This window comes from Phragmites australis, chromosome 21, assembly GCF_958298935.1.
Source record: "Phragmites australis chromosome 21, lpPhrAust1.1, whole genome shotgun sequence".
Taxonomy (NCBI): domain Eukaryota; kingdom Viridiplantae; phylum Streptophyta; class Magnoliopsida; order Poales; family Poaceae; genus Phragmites; species Phragmites australis.
The window spans coordinates 4,320,073-4,336,655 of record NC_084941.1 but is presented as its reverse complement, the minus strand read 5'-3'; the positions used below and the strand labels follow the sequence as shown (position 1 = coordinate 4,336,655).

The following is a 16,583-nucleotide window of genomic DNA, read 5'->3' as shown; positions in this document are numbered from 1 at the left end:
GAGATCAAGATTAGAACCTAATAGCCCTTATAAAGGAGCAACTATTATCTCCAAAATACAAAATTAAACCTGTCATAAGAAAAAACAAATGGTACTATAAGAGAAGCTCAATCTAAAAAAAGTGCGAGGAAGGAACTTAGGTGCCTTACCAGTTGAGCCAACAATTTTTCTTTCTAATACAAAGCAGGAGCACTGACATTCATTCAACAAGAGGATGCGGATACAGAGCTAAGACAACCGATGGGAGACACCAACGGAACGCCACGAGACAACCCTAAAACCAGAAAGATAAGCCTCGTCTCACCCGACAACAAATAAAGTTGGACCACAACAATGGTTGACTAATTTTGGGGCAACCGTACCTGATAGTTTTTGTCATTCTGTTAACCAGAGGCCCATGACATGTTGTCAGGCATCTCTGAAAATACCATACTCTGTTCTTGGTTCTATGCTTCTGTAAGATGCTGGTTGTAACATTGGATTCTGTTATTGCATAATGGAAATGGGGTCTCCCCGTGTTAAAAAAAAATCTCTGAAAATACCAAGGATTTCAGTCCAGATGCGTGGGCACTCAACGGCCCTGCCTGCTTGGAAAGATCCTACCAATTGCATGCTGCCTTTTTTCCTATAAAGTGCTCATACACTGTTGTCAACTGATCATCTTAGACAATGTCTGAGTCTGTTGAAGTATGGTGATATTGCGACTGCGAATTCTGACGTGATTTGTTTCAGAGTGATTTGCTTGGAAATAACCTACCAGTTACAACTACTAGACCAGTGCAGTAGTGCTGCAATTTCTTGTCTGAAAATAGCCTACCAACTGTGAGAACGGAAAGAACCTAACTCGTGAGTCATCAGTCTCAGGTCAAGTACTGTGTTCAAGTGGGAAAGCAGAGGGTCTGATCTGCTCAAGTCGGTATGTATTATGCACCCACCATGTCACTAGATAGATGCATCATACATGCAGGCAGCCAAGCAGGCGACATGTTGGCATTTTTTTATACTAGCATCATAGATCCATACCAATATGGCATGCATCACACTCTATTATAAGGACTTAACCTCTTTTATGTAGACCTTAGGATGACTTGGATTGCCGAAACCAACATGTCTAAAGACTAATCAACAGACTAGAAACTTGGACGAAAACTCCCTTTTCTGAAGCCAGACGAGTGCTTCAGTGCTCCCTAGAGGAAATTTCTGGGGAAAAGCTTGCCAACAAGAGGAAATCTGAAGTAGTTTATAGGATAATAAGCTTCGACATTGTTCGGCTTGATTCGGTAATTGAGGAAATTTCAGCCGGTAATAGTTCAACGCTATGAACAAATGACAGGGTATTATTCCTTCTTTTTTCCAAACGTGAATCATCCCGGGTCCCATTCCATTACCCAAGAATGACAGGGTAATACTTCTTTTTTCCAAACGGACCACATGACATCTTCTGAACACAGCTCATTAATTTTCTTCTCCCTTTCGTCCTAGTATATATCATGCATACATATGATTCGTTTATCTCGTCTCTAAGATGCTTATTTTCTTACAAAATGAAGATGCTTATAAGTAATTTTTTATAGAAAATCAAGATGCTTCTAAGTATTTTAGTCCATAAATTTGTTAGAAAATGAAGATGCTTATAAGTTTTTTTAATAGAAAATGAAGATGCTTATAAGTATTTAGTCCCCGATAGTGACACTTAATTAGGTGAAAGCTATGCGTTTAAACGTTGAGCATCAACCGGCGTGTTTCGGGTGAGGAAATGACGAGTTGACCGACTGACTGAAAGGGGTAGTCGTTCGTCAGTGCTGGTCAGTCAAGCAAGAGGCAGAGCCAGACCTGTGCTTTCACAAAAGATGGTCTCAGGTCTCGCACATGAGCCTCTTGTTGGTAGAAGAACATCACAAAGATGACATGGGTTTTTATGCAATTTCAAGTCTTCGAATGGATAGTAATATTACGTCTGGTCTTGTCTTAGTTTTAGGATCAGAATTTATCACAGATCTAGTCCTAATAAGCTAGGTAGATTTTTCGGTGTTCTTACTTCTAAAACTTAGTTAAATGATAGTTGCTTTTGTCATGAATTTTCAATGAGTGTTGATAGTTCTATCTGACTAGACTCGATCTGGGGTCTTGCCCTTTGTAGATATGAAGTCACGAGTTAGTCTATGTTTGGGAGAACTCCAACTCCAAAAAAATTTAAAGCTAGATATTCGTAACTCTAGAAATTTGTGAAGCTAGAGTTGTAATTACATTAAGGATATTTAGATATGTCATCTTATTTCTATTTTAAATTAAAAATTGATACTTAAACTACTTAATTTATCATGAGGTTTGCTTGTACAAAAGTTTATCTTGAATATACCTCTCCCTTCTTTTATAGTCGGAGTAACTCAAGTGTATCATACCCAGAAATTGCAAGAGGATGCTGTCCTTTGGCCAGTGCCCGGTGCTGTGTTAGTAGTGGTAACAGTCAGTTGACGCGAAACGCCCACCACTTCGCGTTAGTGCAGACAAAGCATCTGTCTTTTCGTATTATCGATCGATCTCTTTCGTCTCCCACTTAATTGATCCCTGGTCCTTTCGTTCGAAAGAGAGAGAGAGAGACTAATCCCTGGTCCTCCTGCTCTTGCTCTACTTTCGACGACGAAGCAGCGGTGCAAACTGCAATGGAGACGGCGCCAAGTTACAGTCACATTCAGATTTCAGCTGCGATTTGTAGAGTAAATATTGTGCTGCATCTGGATTCTGGAATGACACAAGCAAGAATTCAAGTGCAATTTCAGAGAAGCAACAGGTCAGCCTGCTCGTTTGAATCATCTTTGCACTGTGATGCATATGCCAGTTGATAGTATTCAAGTGATTCGAACCCAACGGTGTTTCGTAGTACTCGGCCCGGCGAACGCGCGGGAAATATCTTGCATGAACAGTGCTTGCGGGAACGGTCGCCACACGATGCGCTCACGCGCATGCGCCTTCGTCCACACAAGGAAAGCAACACCGGCGGATCGCCGTCCGACACTGCGGGACTAAGTTCTCGTCAGCAATGATGCTGAGAAGGACCGTCCCTTTCGCTCCGTTTCCGTGCCTTCTGCTGGGAGCCGAGCTCAAGTTGGTGCAATGCTGCAAGGGTTCGTCGGTGCTCAGCAGTTCAAGGGGGGGGGGGGGGGGGGACAGCGTGGGATATGGTAGACGCGACGCACGTATCCGTAACTGCACTGGTGATCCATCGTTTGTTTCTTCATCTGAAACCAAGCTCAGACCCAAAAATGGGAGAAAAACTTGCATTCTGAATGTTTATTTCCCCATCTCAAACGATCTAAGCCATCCAACTCTGAATCAAGCGGCGCACAAATATGTGCATCACGATGAGCAGAGATTCGGGTGCATTGGGTACCACGAGATCAGCAGCGCTGGTCTTTGGCACGGATTCGCATCCTCCGACTTTTCGAAGCAAAGTTGGAGGAGGTACAGTAAATCGTGAGTGAGTGAACAGTAAATACAGTTTGTACTGTACCAAAAGGCACTGTAGTAGATATTGTTGCGAAAATACTGTTGAGAATAGTACTGTTGCACTTCGGTAGCACTAAAATCCTGACTGTTCACGCACGATCCGACAAAAATACCAACTGCACTTTACTACTGTAGCTCCTTTGACTTTGCTTCGGCAAAATCAGAGGATACGAATCCCCTTGGCACTCGTCAAACTTTGGTCCCCTACATTGGAATTGCACAAAATAAATCGCTGAGTTTTCAATTAGGCGCCTTCCCGCCGAAAACAACAGTTGCTAATTTTATTGACTTGACCTGACCACCGGACGCGGCCGTGTAATTTGTTTAGCAACTGCTCCCTAACTTCCACTGCATAATCATCTCGACACTCTCGCTGTGCGCGCGCGTATATACGCGTCCTAGTGCCGTTCCCTTTCGATCGGCACATTGAACCCAGCAGCAGCAGACACACAGCTCGTCGCCTCCTCGTCAGTCCTCAGTGAGCAGTGAGTCGTTGTGCATTAGCTGAATCAGGAATGGCGGGCACGGCGGCAGCGCTGAAGTTCACTGTGCGCAGGCGGCCCGCGGTGCTGGTGGCGCCGGCGGCGCCGACGCCGCGGGAGCTGAAGCGGCTCTCGGACATCGACGACCAGGACGGGCTGCGGTTCCACATCCCCGTCATCCAGTTCTACCGCCGGAGCGCGCTTATGGGCGGCCGGGACCCCGCGCCGGTGATCCGCGACGCGGTGGCCAAGGCGCTTGTGCACTACTACCCATTCGCCGGGCGGCTCAGGGAGCTTGAGGGGCGCAAGCTCGCCGTGGAGTGTACCGGCGAGGGCGTCTTATTTATCGAGGCCGAGGCGGACGTTCGGCTTGAGCACTTCGGGGACGCGCTGCAGCCGCCGTTCCCGTGCCTCGAGGAGCTCGTCTTCGACGTCCCCGGCTCGTCCGAGGTCCTGGGCTCACCGCTCCTCCTCTTCCAGGTACGTGACGACGTCCCCGTCTCAGCTCCTCGTTTCTTGAGCACTTCGACGTGTGCCGCGCGCACACGTGCGTACGTGCATGGGAGGCTTATGTATATGTGTGTGTGACGTGCAGGTGACGCGGCTGGCGTGCGGGGGCTTCATCCTGGCGGTGCGGCTGCACCACACGATGGCGGACGCGCAGGGGCTGGTGCAGTTCCTGGGCGCCGTCGGTGCGACCGGTGTGGGGGCGCGAGCTGCTGGAGGCGCGCGACCCCCCGCGGCCGGGCTTCGCGCACCGCGAGTACGACGTGGTTCCGGACACCAAGGGCACCATTGTGCCGCTCGACGACATGGCGCACCGCTCCTTCTTCTTCGGGCGCCAGGAGGTCGCGGCCATCCGCGCCCACCTCCCGCCGCACCTTCGGTCCCGTGCCTCCACGTTCGACCTCCTCACGGGGCTACTCTGGAAGTGCCGCACCGTCGCCCTCGCCCCGGACGCCGACGAGGTGATGCGGATGATCTGCATCGTCAACGCCCGCGGCGGCAAGTCCGGGGTCGCCATCCCCGAGGGCTACTACGGCAACGCGTTCGCGTTCCCGGTGGCCGTCGCCACGGCTGGAGACCTCTGCGCGAAACCCCTGGGCTACGCCGTGGAGCTAGTGAAGCAGGCCAAGGGCGAGGTGGACCTGGAGTACATGCGGTCGGTGGCTGACCTGATGGTGCTGCGTGGGCGGCCCCACTTCACGGTGGTGCGCGCGTACCTGGCGTCGGACGTGACCAAGGCCGGGTTCGGCGACCTGGACTTCGGCTGGGGCAAGCCGGTGTACGGCGGCCCCGCGAAGGGCGGCGTCGGAGCCATCCCCGGGGTGGCCAGCTTCTTCATCCCGTTCAAGAACGCCAAGGGCGAGGACGGCATCGTCGTTCCGATGTGCCTACCCGGCCCCGCCATGGACAGGTTCGTGGAGGAGATGGGCAAGCTGCTGAGCCCGCCCGCGCAGCAGCAGGACGCGTCCCCCACGAGGTCCGCGCTCTGAGTCCAGCTGCCGCGCCCACCCGAGCGTGCTGCCACGTGTCCCGTCTCGTGCTATACGTGCATAATTGCGTGGCGTGAGTAGCGTGTCGAATTTTTATATATATGTGTGTGTGAGAGAGAGGGGGGGGGGGTTGTAGTAGGCTAGTAGCTAGGTTGTACGTAGCTTGTATAAGAGTACGCGTTTGTTTGAATAACTCCGTATTTTTTGAGACGCGGCACAGTGCACGTATGGACATATCCATGCCCCCAAGTTAGGGGTGAAAACGGTAACGAAAATTTCCGATTTACTATGGGCCGTTTTCGAAAACTGTCGACTGTATATTTTGAAATCGGTAATTTTCGGAATTGGTATCAGTAAAATGTTTCGGAAACGATAGCGGAATCGGTTTGAGCCAATTCCGACCGTTTAGTCGGTTTTCCGATTTTTATCAAAAATTACCGGTATGGGCTTTCGGTATTTACCGAAATATATCAGCCCGTTATCAGCCCACTTCACTTTAGTATATGGACCTTCGGTTTTTGGATCCGGGCATCACCTATTCACCCAAACGGGCTCACGACCACGACTCACGGGGGCTCAAGCACTCATCCTGTCACCCAGACCGGCCAGACGGCCTCACGAAGTCACGGGTCAGTGGTCACGACCTCACGTAGTCGAGCATGCGGAAACACCCGGCTCTAGAGGATCCAGTGTGCGCCGCACTGCCGCCAGCCGCCAGCCGCCAACTCCCGCCACCGGCGACGCTACCTCCTCCACCCGGCGCAGCTTCCAGCCGGCGTCTCCTCTGCCCGGCACATCTTCTTCGCCCGGCGCCCAGCTCTAGATCTAGCCTCTAGGCGTCTCCTCCGCCCACCGCCCGACGTCTTCTCTGCTCGTCGCCCGGCGTCTCCACCGCGCTGACGTCTTCTCCTCCCGAAGCCTGTTCCAGCCAGCGCCGCTTCCAGCCGGTGCTGACACCCGTCTCTGACCGGCGCACAGACCAACACTCAGACCGGCGGAGCAGACCGGCGCTCCGACCAGCGCGCAGACGGGCTCTGCAACCGGGGCGCTCCGACCGGCGTGTAGACGGGCTCTACGCCCAGCGCCTACACCTCCAAGGCTCCGACGGGCTTCTCCACCTCAGGCCGCCGCTACTCCCCCTCAGGCCGCCGTGACTCTGCAGAACGCAACGTAACACGACTCCCCCTTAGGCTGGCGTCTCCGCAGACCATTGCCCAGCACAGTAGCACACCTTCTCCTCCATATCTATGATGAAACCACCTATCGGAGAAGTGACTTCCCGACAACGCACGGTTATGGATCCGCCCCTATCTCATGATGCTACCGCCACTTCCTCTCAGAACTCGCTTGTAGGTAATAATCAATTACATGCTCAATTGCAGTTTTATTTTCTAGTTATGGTGTGATGAGAACAAGCTAAATTGCAAAGGGTATTTGACAAATTGTGAAACTAGGCTGATAATAGGTATTTGACAAATTGTGAAATAATTTTGTTGGAATACAAAAGTGGCCGTGTTGTTGATCCATATCGTTCTCGTCTTGATCCTTAGATGGTACAAGCACTGATTTGCACTAAAGATTGGATAGCTGCAGCAAAAAAAGGTGACAATTTAAACTTCTACTCATGTAAAGTCTTCACATTTTACTAATGTACATGCCTTGACATTTCAGGTTCTAAGAATGTTTCGTCATTGGTCGTTGATCTTGATATTCTTGAGGCTGTTGCTAATAATCTGATGTTTGAGGTATAAAATATAAATTGTACAACTACTTCTATTTTCTGTTCTCATTTATGAAAAAAATACTTGCTGAAGATTAATTGAACAATTTTCCTACAAAACAACAGGATGAAGACTTGGCAAGTAATGATGATGAGCTTGAGGTTGAGCTGGAGGCCGCCAAAAAAAGTGAAGAAAGAGGAAATTCAAAAGTGATGAGTTTGTGTTGTGCTTGGTCAAATAATATTTGTATGGACAAAACTTGTATGGAGACTTAGTGTTGCGCTTGTATGGAGACTTTAATCTTTGTAACGAGGTTGTGTTGTGCTTGACTGCTTGTATAGAACTTAAATTCTTGTGCTAAACATTTACGCTTATATGGAGATTTTTATTCTTTTACTTGTCAATTAACAATTGTCTTATCATAAAAAATGTATCGATATACCATATACTCATGACGATTATAGTCATGTCATGTATGACTTCATTAAACTTAGTCGTATGTGATGTATAACTTGTGAGCTACGTTTTGGTGTTTCCGTTCAGAATTATCGATCCCCGATCGAAATCGACATATTATCGATCCGATAATATCGTTTTCGATTTTCCGATACAACCGATACCGTATTTATTTTCGGCATTACCACTACCGATTCTGTTTCAAAAAAAATACGAAAATAAAAACGATTTTAACGTATTCCAACCGTTTCGGACCATTTTCAACCCTACCCCAAGTCGCTGAATTGGAGAAACAACTCCGATTCTTCTTGGAGTTCTGCTACTAACCAATGGGCTTTGCATTGTATTTGTCGCAGGCCGAGAGCTAGATGCCGCGACGTGTAAAGTCTCTTTCGCGTAATTCACGAGCCCAGCAATTAGGCGGAAATGGGCTGGACCTAAGCTCAACACGATCGGGAGCCCGGTTCCTAATGCATCGGTCAATCGATGCTTTAACCCAAAATCGTTCACTGGCACCGCGTGATTGGCCAGTGGTTTGGGGTAAGAGGATGGGATATACGTGTTCTTCGAATACAGTAAGCGTGCGCTTATGACACATATGAAATAAATAGTATTGTAATAGGGGCTGAAAATTTATAGTATCCTCAAGATGTAAATATTTGAATACCTATTGGGGGTGTGAAAAATTCTATCATGTTATTTTTCTATTGACAATTGGTTTATCTATAATCTTCGGTTATATTTTTTATCCTTTTCGTTCCCGATTCCCATTAAGATGAAATAAAAAAAGGTTTTACATCTGAAGTTGGAATTGCTTCCAAAGATAATATTATAAGACGTGCAAAGAAAGGGAAAAAACAAAGCCCACTTAAAATTGCAAAAAAGTAACTTGCGATAAATTTATGCCTATGTGTTGTATGATTTTTCATAAAGTTATACATAACCAAAGATTAAAAGTTTCCTTGCCTACATTCCTGTAGAACACCATTTGTTCTTTTTACTACCGGTGGTGATGGTAGTAGTTTGTGCTCTTCTACAGTTACTTATCTTTTCTTTTTTTACTATATAAAACACAAGTTGAATCATGTGTCACTTCTTTCTCTACTCTCTTTCTATATAATAAAATTCATAAAATTTAAATAATTTATCCACTTTTGCTATTCATCCTCGTTCTCTAGCCTTCATATTTCGTTATCGGTTATGGATATAAGACCTGTTTTACTAATGAAAATAAATAAAGAAATTAGGAGAGAAATTAGTGGAAAATCTCCTCCTTTTTTTAATCCATCTGAAATCAAAATATAACATCTCTCCTGATGTATTTATTTGGTAACGCTTCTATGACGCATTCATATCTCTACAGCTTGATTTTATGATTGATTTACCACATCTAATTTTATATTTTTATTGCAATACATGGATACTTAGCTAGTCCTTTTAAGTGGGCAGTTGTACGCAACACATAGGCATATGTAACTTGAAAAATAATCGTATACTTGAAAAAAGTTTACAGTTGCAAACTTTTTCCAAATTGAATTTTTTGGAGGTGAAACTTTTCTCTGATTTGAAACTTCTGAGTTGAAATATTTTTGTATTTAGACTTTTTTTCTAATCCAGGAGGAAGGGGAGCTGTGGTGGTGCATGGTGGTTCGGCAGCGCCACTTCGAGCCTTCGTTGGAGCGAAAGAGGAAGGCGGGGATAGCAGCTGGGCTTGCTGAAAAGGGAAAAACGTCCGATTGCTCCCGGCCCACAAGGCGGAGAGCGGTCAAGTGAAGTTAGGTGATTTTAAATCGCTGTGAATTATTAAATCATAGATGAATGATCAGATTTTATACTACAGAGTACATAGATAGTAAAAGCGGCACAGTAAACTAACGAAATTACTACAGTACCTCTCATATTTTACTGTTATTTTCTGACTTCAGCTTAGATTTCAATCCCTACTGATCCAGAACGGGTTTCGACAAGGCATCTGGTTCGTCTGATGTGTAGATGCTCTTGCGGTTGCGGCCTTGCAGCTGCGGCCTCCCAGTTATCGGTCCGATTCGCCGCGGCTCCCGGTTGAGTCGTGCCCGTGTGGTGGCGCAAGGGAAACTCCCAGGGCCACACAAACATATGTAGAATTCTGTAAACGATATGGGACAACGGATGATCACTCATTGTCATGACCGAGTCCATTTCTGTGTAAGATTATCATGGTAGGAGACTCGTGGCATAGCTTATTTGGATTATTGCTTAACACATGAGATATTTTGTGGATTTGACGTGTACAACAATGTTTGTCCACTTGTACAGGTTCGTTAAAAAAATGCCTATCCACTTGAATTCGACTAGTGAGCTATTGGACGCCAATGTTGGGGTTGTGTTGAGCTTCGCTGCGCTTGGATTGAGTTGAATTAGACTTGTACTTGACCCGATAGGCCTGAGTGTATTCAGCTAGATACGACTTTGAAACAAGTTTACCAACTCAAGGTGAGCCAATGTTGAATCAGATTCAAACACGATCCGGCTTGCATCAAATAAAGCTGAGCATAGCATGACGATCGAGAAGCTCATTTCGTTTCGAGTAACCAAGCTAGTTGGATATAAGGTTGATTGATCCTAATGGATTTAGGCAGGGGTGCCGCTACGATAAGCGAGGGGTGCACAAGAACCCCTTTTAATCCAAAACTTTTCATAAGGAAACAGACATAATCAACAATTTTACTTTAAAATTGTATGTGTTTCTGTACATGCGACGAAGAGGTGCACTCTTTCATTTTCGTTCTAGTCTTGATTTAGGTACCTTTTCACAAACTCTTTATATATAATTCAATTTTGATAGCAAGCCGAGCTTAGCTCGGTTGGTACCGTCTCCCAACGAGGAGCGGATCCGCCTAGGCTCAAGCCCGGGTGTGCGCACGCTAGAGCATCACCCCTTTGCGGCCACATCCCAGCCCCCGGCAGCCATCGGTTGCCCTCCGAGACGCTCTCAGCACGTGGACCTTGATTGTGAAAAAAAATCAGTCTTGATCCTGTTATAACCGTATACCCATATATGCTCAGGCTTATTCCCATCTGCTGGGTGCGCCAAGCAAATCCCCCGTTATGGCGTTCGAACGAATCTGCATATATACTCGAGCTCCGCGACTCGTCGCCGTCGGTTGGGTTGGCCGCGACAACGCCTTCACTAGTTGAGCCGCGTCCCGGCCCGCGTCCCCTCCTCCGCGCCCACCACTCACCTCACCCCTCCCCCTCCCCGCACGGCCGCACGTTCCACGCGCCACACCCAGCCGTGCGCGCTACATCGCATTCGCATCACTACCCTTCTCCCTCCAAGGCTCCAACCAACCGCGCCCCCGCCGCGACCGGGGGCCTCCTGTGTCCAGTCCTCACCGCGGGTGACCGCACCGCACGGCGACGTATCCACCTCAAATCTTCCAGGAGCTCGTGGCCTCGTGCCTCGCACGCACCAACTCGTCCCGTCCCCGACCGAAGCAGCAGCCGAGCACTGGATTTGGACCGAGCGGGCCGGCGCACCAGCTGATCCCGCGCGCGATGTGGCGTTCGGCGGCGGCGCGGCGGTCGGCGCAGATCCGGCGGCTCCTGTCGTCGTCCGCCCCCGCGGCCGGGGCCGGCGCCGCCGTGCCGGGACCCTGCATCGTGCACAAGCGTGGCACCGACATCCTCCACGACCCATGGTACAACAAGGTAGGTAGCCGCCCCTCCTCGATCTCGCGATTGCGCGCGCGCGGTCGGGCTTCGATGCGGTTTCAGCTTACCGGGGCTTCCATTTCGTTGGGCCAGGACACGGCGTTCCCCCTGACGGAGCGCGACCGCCTCGGCCTCCGCGGCCTGCTCCCGCCGCGCGTCATGTCCTTCGAACAGCAGTACGAGCGGTTCAGTGAGTCGCCCCTCCCTTTTGCGTCCTTGCTTCGTCGCGTTTGCCGCGTGCCGAATGGCTTGAAGGATCACGCAATCCGCTGCTTCTAATGCGATGCGTATGCGCGTGCTTGCTCTGTTGCAGTAAACTCGTACCGGTCGCTGGAGCACAACACGCGGGGCGAGCCGGACTCCATCGTCGCGCTGGCCAAGTGGAGGATCCTGAACAGGCTGCACGACCGGAATGAGACATTGTACTACAGGGTGAGCCCCCTGCAGCGCTCATTTTTCTGGACAAAAACTGATGCAGTGGTGCTTGTCCTGACTTCAGAGTGTTTGAAGTGTTTATATATGGTGATGTGCTCTGTTTTTTCCCAGGTGCTAATTGACAACATCAAGGATTTCGCGCCGATAATATACACTCCGACTGTTGGGTTGGTCTGTGAAAATTACAGTGGTCTGTTCAGACGCCCCCGTGGGATGTATTTCAGTGCTAAGGATAAGGGGGAGATGATGTCGATGATTTACAACTGGCCAGCAGAGAAGGTAAAACTGAAACTGTTGTTTAAAAGGATTTTTTTTTTAAGTAGTGCCACTAGTATGGCGGTGAAAGTTGAGACTATTTGAGTATCAGTCCGATCAATTAGATATGAAATCGAATCACAACATTTGCTTAATTGCCTAGGAAAGACAGTTATGTATTTATATGCATACGTATGCTAGTGGTTTACCAGAGCTATACTGCATGCTAGTGTATTTTCAATTCGTCTTCAGCCAATGCTTAGAGACCGCAAATTTGCGGTCTTTCTGTTCAGAGACCATATAAACAATATGCAGTAGAACTTCTTCCAACTCTGCTTCTATTGCATGTCTTCATGTAATTGGTTGATACTTTTTTCAGGTTGACATGATAGTTGTGACTGATGGGAGTCGCATTCTAGGCTTAGGTGACCTTGGAGTTCAGGGAATAGGCATACCTATTGGTAAACTTGATGTTTATGTTGCAGCTGCTGGTATTAACCCACAAAAGGTACGAAATGTGCTATTTCCAGTCTGGAATAAAAACCCATTAGCTGCAAATAAATTATTTATACGTTTACCATATAGGACATGGCTAACTCTAACAAAATAATTATATTCAATAGCCATATGTCCTTTCTGGCATTGATACCTTTTCATATTTTTCTCCTCTCTTAATGCATCAATACTTGTAGGTTCTTCCAATAATGCTTGATGTGGGAACAAATAATCAAAAGCTTCTAGAGGACAAGCTATGTGCGTAAGATACATTTATCTAATTTACGAAACATTTTCGTAGTGAGATAATTTTTACAAACTTTTCTCTACAGCAAAGTTGAGAATTCTTTGACTAAACTGAAACCTAAATGCTGCTTGTTTAGAATAAAGATTCAAACTGTTTCACTATTTGTGAGTAGATTCATCCATTATAGCATACCTTATTCAGTGGGTATTTACTTAGATTTAGGACTGAGGCAACCTAGGTTGGAAGGAGAAGAATACTTGTCCGTTGTAGATGAATTCATGGAAGCTATCCATGCACGTTGGCCTAAAGCAGTTGTGCAGGTATGCGTGCTTTATGGCTATGCTTTACTTGCTAGCTCAATGATGCTCTGTTTCTGAAGTGATAAAATCACAGTTTGAAGACTTCCAAATGAAATGGGCCTTCGAGACCCTCCAGAGGTATCGGAACCGATTTTGCATGTTCAATGATGACGTACAGGTACTTTGATTCTCCAACTTATTATTATGTAATTTATTGGCAAAATTCTGTTTTTCCAATTTTTATCTTATTGTTTGATGGGCTCATCCTATTCAATAGGGGACAGCTGGAGTTGCTCTAGCTGGCCTACTTGGTGCTGTTAGAGCACAGGGCCGACCTCTCCAGGATTTTACTAATCAAAAGATAGTTGTTGTGGGAGCTGGAAGGTACCTGATATGTTTGACATGCTTGTACAATTTTCTCAGTCTATTTTATATAGCATGTTCCTTGTCAAAAATTTGGTTCGTCCATTCTAATTCCTCTTTAGAATCCAGTGCTGGGATAGGTGTGCTTAGCATGGCTAAACAGGCAATGTTAAGGATGCCTGGGATCAATAGAACTGGGGAAGGACATAACCAATTCTGGGTTCTGGACAAAGATGTAAGTTAACATTAAATTCTGGGTTCTGGACAAAGATGTAAGTTAACATTAGGCAATCAAATACTTGTGCTTTTTACACTAGGTGCTCTTGTTTATGTGTTCACTCTAAAAGCCATGATTAATACTTTAATCGGCTGATTACTCATGTGCCACTGTTCTGCTGTACCATGCAGGGCCTTATTACCAAAGCTAGGAAGCGTCTGGATCCTGCAGTGGCTCGTTTTGCTAGAGGTTATGGTCTTGATGAGGTCCAAGATCTCCATGAGGGTGCTAGTCTTGTTGAAGTGGTACGATAATTCGATATTCCGCGATCATCTTTTCAGCGGTTGGAGCTTAGACAATATTATTAGAAAAAGAGTATTTCCAATGCTTCTGTGCTTGGACTAATTCAGTTTGATACTGATTGTCAGGTCAAGAAAGTTAAGCCTCATGTGCTTTTAGGACTATCTGGAGTTGGGGGCATATTTAATGAGGAGGTAAGCATAAGCGTGACAAAATCTGCTTCTTTCACGATTCTGCTAGAAGTTAAAGAATACTTTTTCTCCTATCTTACCAGACCTGATTTAGCAATCCTCAGTCCAGGTGCTTATTGTTAGCAGTTGAAAATCCAAGTTTGGTTCAGGGCTGTGATCTTAGCTTTTTTTCTGGGTCTAGAAAATATTCACAGTACCAATAACTTTGACACATACAAATGCATGACTATGATGCCAGTTATTGACAGCACCCAGTTATGGCCTTATGGGTCAACATCTGCTCCAAAACGTTCCAGTTAACCTTATAGTTCAGAATACAACCAGTTATTGTTTCCTTTAAGGATCATATTTCTGCTCTTTAGACTGATTTGATCATGATTCATGAATGATCTCATGGCAACGACACCGGGACAATCTCAAGTATGTACCTCTCTCATAAAGACAGATTTGTTAGACCTAACCAGTGAGAGCATTATCAATCATTGTGGCCAAATATATCAGGACTTTGGTGATAGTTTCAGCACTGTTGTGCAGAAATAATGGGTTGGCTGTTGGTTCTACACTTTCTTACTCTAGTCTAGGCTTGTAATAATAATGTTGCTTGATCAAAATGTTGGGCACCATCACCGCTTAGAGAAAATATTGGATTTGTCCTTATGAAATTTCAGTATTCAGCATATTCCCTATTAAATTAGTTAATAACTGTACATACTGATGAATGTTGAGCATCAAAATCCCTGTCCGTGTCTTTGTGAATAAGATCATATTGGAAACTGCTAAATTATAATCTAAGTGATCATATTTTTACAATTGAATGCTAACTCCATATCTCTCCAGGTTCTCAAGGCTATGAAAGAATCTGATTCCCCTCGCCCTGCAGTTTTTGCAATGTCCAACCCTACTACTAAAGGTTTTCCCCCACAAATAGTTTTGTGGATACCCAAAGATGAAATGCTAATGTTGGTATTGTTACAGCTGAATGTACTCCTGATGATGTATTCAAGTATGTTGGAGAGAATGCGATATTTGCTAGTGGAAGCCCTTTCAGTAATGTTTCTTTCGGTAAGTCCTGCCTAATCTCTTTTGCATTGTTTGCTAGCTATAGTTTCTTCTAGAAGATCTCTGATGCTACAGTCTGGATTTCTTAGGAAATGGTAGAACAGGTTACGCTAATCAAGCAAACAACATGTATCTATTTCCTGGGTATGACAACCTTTCGCCTTTCCTAGACAAGTCTTTGGTTTTTGCGTTTTCCTGATGGAGGTTTGTTTGACATTCAGGATTGGTTTAGGAGCCCTTCTTTCAGGTGCTCGGCATATTTCAGATGGCATGCTTCAAGCAGCAGCTGAGTGGTAAGTCTTGCTTGATAAAATTATATGGTTGGCGTACCTGATTAGGTACCCCTGCATGTTGCTTTGCTTCAGTTCCATTGGCATAAGACATCAACTACACTTTTGTTGGTTCCACGAACACCTAATTTGATTTGAATCATTCTGTGCTTTTTTAAGTTCGACAGACTAGCGTCAAATTATTCGAACACTGTAGTCATACTAGTGCCGAATTCTTCAAACACAGTGCCAAACCTAAAAGATTACACCTTCAGCACATCTGTTGTTTGTTATTCTTTTGACAAGATTTAGATAAGCATCAACTTATTATTGCAATGCAGCCTCGCATCATACATCACAGACGATGAAATTCGAAAAGGAATCCTCTTCCCTTCAGTCTCCAGGTGAGCTCTGCATTCAATAGCCACTGTACGCTGTAACCATGACACTTGATCCAAGCATTTGTTCCTATTCATTTCTACCGATGGGTGACTAACATCCACCGATCATTGCAGTATCAGGCATATCACCGCACGCGTCGGCGCTGCAGTCGTCCGTGCTGCTGTTGCTGAAGATCTGGCTGAGGGCCGCTGCGATGTGGGTCCTAGGGAGCTGGGGAGCATGTCAGTGTCAGAGGTATCATACTATATACACAGAAGGCCACATTCCTTTAGTTAAAATCTACAGCAGTGTCTGAAATAAGTTTTTCATGTGTTGACAGTCGGAAACGGTCGACTACGTCGCTCGGAAAATGTGGTACCCTATTTACAGCCCCCTTGTGAGCGACAAATAAGCTCGACGGGCATAAAATATCAGTCTGCACGGGACAGATGTGCCGGATGTTTCACTCGAAGAAATGTACCGGAACCAAACATTTGTTTCGACTACTTTCAGTTAACCATTTTAATCCAGCTGCTTTACTAGAAAGCATTTCGGCACAGATTGCCCACGTATATGGCTATGCATCGCGCCATTCATTCGCCTTAGACATGATTCTGTCACATGAGAATGCTCAATTTTGAGATCTGTTGAGCTACATACTGCTACACGATTTATGACATTAATAAGTGTCAGATGCCGGCGCCTGTCTCTGTCCTG

The 16,583-nt window shown here is 46.2% G+C and overlaps 2 protein-coding genes across 2 annotated transcripts; both read left to right on the top strand.

Annotated features, from left to right (window-relative positions):
• Positions 1–3,733: 3,733 nt before the first annotated feature.
• On the top strand, positions 3,734–5,607 carry LOC133902913 (benzyl alcohol O-benzoyltransferase-like). Its single transcript, XM_062344237.1, is given in 3 exon segments — positions 3,734–4,469; positions 4,585–4,670; positions 4,672–5,607. Coding segments are annotated over 3 exon segments (1,347 nt in total). The 5' UTR covers positions 3,734–4,022; the 3' UTR covers positions 5,486–5,607.
• Positions 5,608–10,792: 5,185 nt separating this feature from the next.
• LOC133903057 (NAD-dependent malic enzyme 59 kDa isoform, mitochondrial-like) lies at positions 10,793–16,564 on the top strand. Its single transcript, XM_062344401.1, has 19 exons — positions 10,793–11,352; positions 11,449–11,545; positions 11,669–11,787; positions 11,902–12,069; positions 12,425–12,553; positions 12,738–12,798; positions 13,004–13,107; positions 13,181–13,264; positions 13,364–13,470; positions 13,579–13,684; positions 13,858–13,971; positions 14,095–14,160; positions 14,995–15,067; positions 15,133–15,219; positions 15,306–15,360; positions 15,438–15,509; positions 15,827–15,889; positions 16,001–16,121; positions 16,207–16,564. The coding sequence occupies exons 1-19, from the start codon at positions 11,200–11,202 to the stop codon at positions 16,276–16,278; spliced, it is 1,851 nt and encodes a 616-aa protein (XP_062200385.1). The 5' UTR covers positions 10,793–11,199; the 3' UTR covers positions 16,279–16,564.
• The last annotated feature ends 19 nt before the right edge of the window (positions 16,565–16,583 follow it).